The 2829-nt window shown below is 34.1% G+C and overlaps 1 protein-coding gene across 1 annotated transcript in view; it reads left to right on the top strand.

Annotated features, from left to right (window-relative positions):
• LOC108692010 (voltage-dependent T-type calcium channel subunit alpha-1G) overlaps positions 1-2829 on the top strand; it is a 49823-nt gene that overhangs the window by 22627 nt on the left and 24367 nt on the right. The window contains exons 6-10 of the mRNA XM_018200087.1: positions 193-296; positions 633-808; positions 1322-1414; positions 1896-2074; positions 2210-2376. Coding sequence (XP_018055576.1) covers positions 193-296; positions 633-808; positions 1322-1414; positions 1896-2074; positions 2210-2376 — 719 coding nt within the window. The remainder of the gene's footprint in view (positions 1-192; positions 297-632; positions 809-1321; positions 1415-1895; positions 2075-2209; positions 2377-2829) is intronic.

Here is a 2829-nt window from a genome sequence, read left to right as displayed (position 1 = left end):
ATATATGTATATGTATACATATTATACTATATATATTATAACACGCTCTGCATATCTACTTACAATGTATAAGCGAAGCATGTGAAGAGTGCATCCGTGCATAATAAGGCATATGTATGCAAGTCTTTAAACTTAAGATTCTACGCGAGAATCGGTGTTCATAAATTTTTAATCGCTCTGTTGATTTTCCAGCGATCTGGAGAAGTATTTCGAGTATCAGGGTCAGGATTACATTTGTTCGCGTCCCGACGACAGCGGGATGCACTCCTGCAGTAATCTGCCACCTCTCAAACTCGGTGAGAACATCCTCCATCAATAAATTTCAAATGAATTTGTAAAATAATTTAATAAAATATTATATGCATAAAATTCCATTAAATTTAAATCTCTAAATCACGCGTAGAATTAAATTAGAACTGCTTTATACAGGGGATGTTACAGAAATCTAAAATTCAAAAACATTTAATAAATATTTTTTAACCTTGATGAAAAATATTGTAACAAATATTAAAGTCAAATTTTCTTTATTCTGGACTATTCAATATAAATCTATCACGTTATATCCATTGACGTTGTACACATTCGGATAATTGATTGCTTCATCATAGTCAAACGGCATTTTTCGCATTCAGGCAACTTGGTGTGCAACAGTACCGCTGTGCCAAACAGTAACGTCACGTTCATCAACAATGATACTTGCGTTAATTGGAACTACTACTACACCGAATGCAAAGGCCAGGGCAACAATCCATTCCAAGGAACAATTTCATTCGATAACATCGGTCTCGCCTGGGTTGCGATATTTCTTGTGAGCGCTTTAGTTACTCGTCCTACATTTGTTCAGAATAATTTACGTATGCATGTGTACATGTTACTTGAAACATGTATATGTAGCACGGAATATTTCTCCCATTTATAAGTATGTAAAATACTTTTACGGCGCCCGAAAGTCGATGGAAACGCGGATCGTGCACATTAGTCTGCGATAGTGCCAAGAGAAAAACTACTATTGATGATATTGCGGACGAATTGGTTTTCGATAAGATGTTATTGCAAATGAATAATGTACTAGCTGGAAGATTTTACATTTTTATATGATAAAAATATATGAGTACGTAACTTCATTTGCTATGTATTTCAACGTGTTTGTAGCATGATTCTTCTAAAATAAGCTTTCTCTTATTTTTAACGAAAATTTAGTCGTAACGTTTTGATATCTTTACGTCACAATTTACATTAATTGATTAATAGACTAAGTTTGTCATATCGTTCGTCGCTATTTCGCCGTAAAGCTAAGTAGCGCAATCATGTCGATTTGTAGGTTATTAGCCTGGAAGGATGGACGGACATAATGTATTACGTGCAAGACGCCCACTCCTTCTGGGACTGGATATATTTCGTTCTCCTGATAGTCGTAAGTGTTTCATTTCTCATCCCAATTGCACGGCAAGCGCAATAAGTAAAATATGAGTAGATATTATCTATTTTTCACATTCATATTTTCCTTCTTCGCTCATTTTTAACAGAAATTCAGCCGTAACGTTTTAATACTTTAGCCTCTTCAAGACAAATCACTTCTATCCCAGATAGCACTCATTGATTAATATACGTTTTATATACGTTTCCTAAACGTATCTAATATTCTATAAATGTTTAAGAAAAAAACGTATATAAACGTATATAAATCTAACATGCTACTGAAAATAATTCAAATAATAATAGTTCATCATTATCATTAAAGTCACAACTTTAACGATCAACTAGTAGAATAAAATTGTAATATAACCATGAGAAAATAATGATAATAATTATAATATAAATGTAAAACAAACGCGAGATGTATTATGAGAGAAATAAAGAGGGAAGCATGGATTAAAGAAGACCTGCGTTTGCAGATCGGTTCGTTCTTCATGATCAACCTCTGCTTGGTCGTAATCGCGACGCAGTTTTCGGAAACGAAGAAACGAGAAATGGAGAGAATGCGACTGGAGCGCGCGCGTTACCATTCGACCTCAACGCTCGCCTCATCCACGAATACTTCGGAGCCTACTACTTGTTATGCCGAAATCGTCAAGTGGGTACTCGTCATCGTTGCACGGCTCCCGAAGACGCTATTCGCGCGAGCAAGATCATTCCTTGTCGTTCATTCGCGGAAGATTCGCCAGCGCCCATGTTTTATGATAGATGATAATTTGATATCACTTTCCAGATACATCGCCCATCTCTGGCGACGAGGTAAACGAAGACTGATGAAGAGATATCGCCTGTGGCTATACAGGAGGCAGCAGAAGCGAGAGCAGAATTTACTCAAAGAGCAGCAGAGTCAAGCGTCTCGTTCGAACACCACTGCTGTCGGGCCAAATCGCGTACCGGGCGGTAAATAATATGAAATTTTAAAAAATCGAATATTAAAAAAAGAAAGAAATTAACGCTGGAATCGTCAATTATATCAGTTTAGCTCCGATAATCGTTTTAATTTTTTTGTATGAGATACAGATAGTACAAAATATTAAAAAAGTATAAATATAAATATAAATAGATACAAATAATATCAAAATAATTCTTTACTAATTAAAAACAAAAAGTTACTAAATTGATACTTTCGGCAATTTTAGTGGGATATCATCAGCGGTTATTATTAAATATGATGGAAATGGAAGTCTTAAAATTTCTATGACGCTAATATTAACCTCGATTCGAACCCTCAAAATTGCCGCTTTTTTATACTTTACTTACATTAAATTATATTAAACTTATTTTAATAAATCGTTTTAATAAATCGTTTTTAATTTTTAATATAAATAAATATTTTTATTCTTTAATATACTT

This window comes from Atta colombica, unplaced genomic scaffold (assembly GCF_001594045.1).
Source record: "Atta colombica isolate Treedump-2 unplaced genomic scaffold, Acol1.0 scaffold107, whole genome shotgun sequence".
Taxonomy (NCBI): Eukaryota; Metazoa; Arthropoda; class Insecta; order Hymenoptera; family Formicidae; genus Atta; species Atta colombica.
This window is presented reverse-complemented; position numbering and strand designations above follow the sequence as displayed.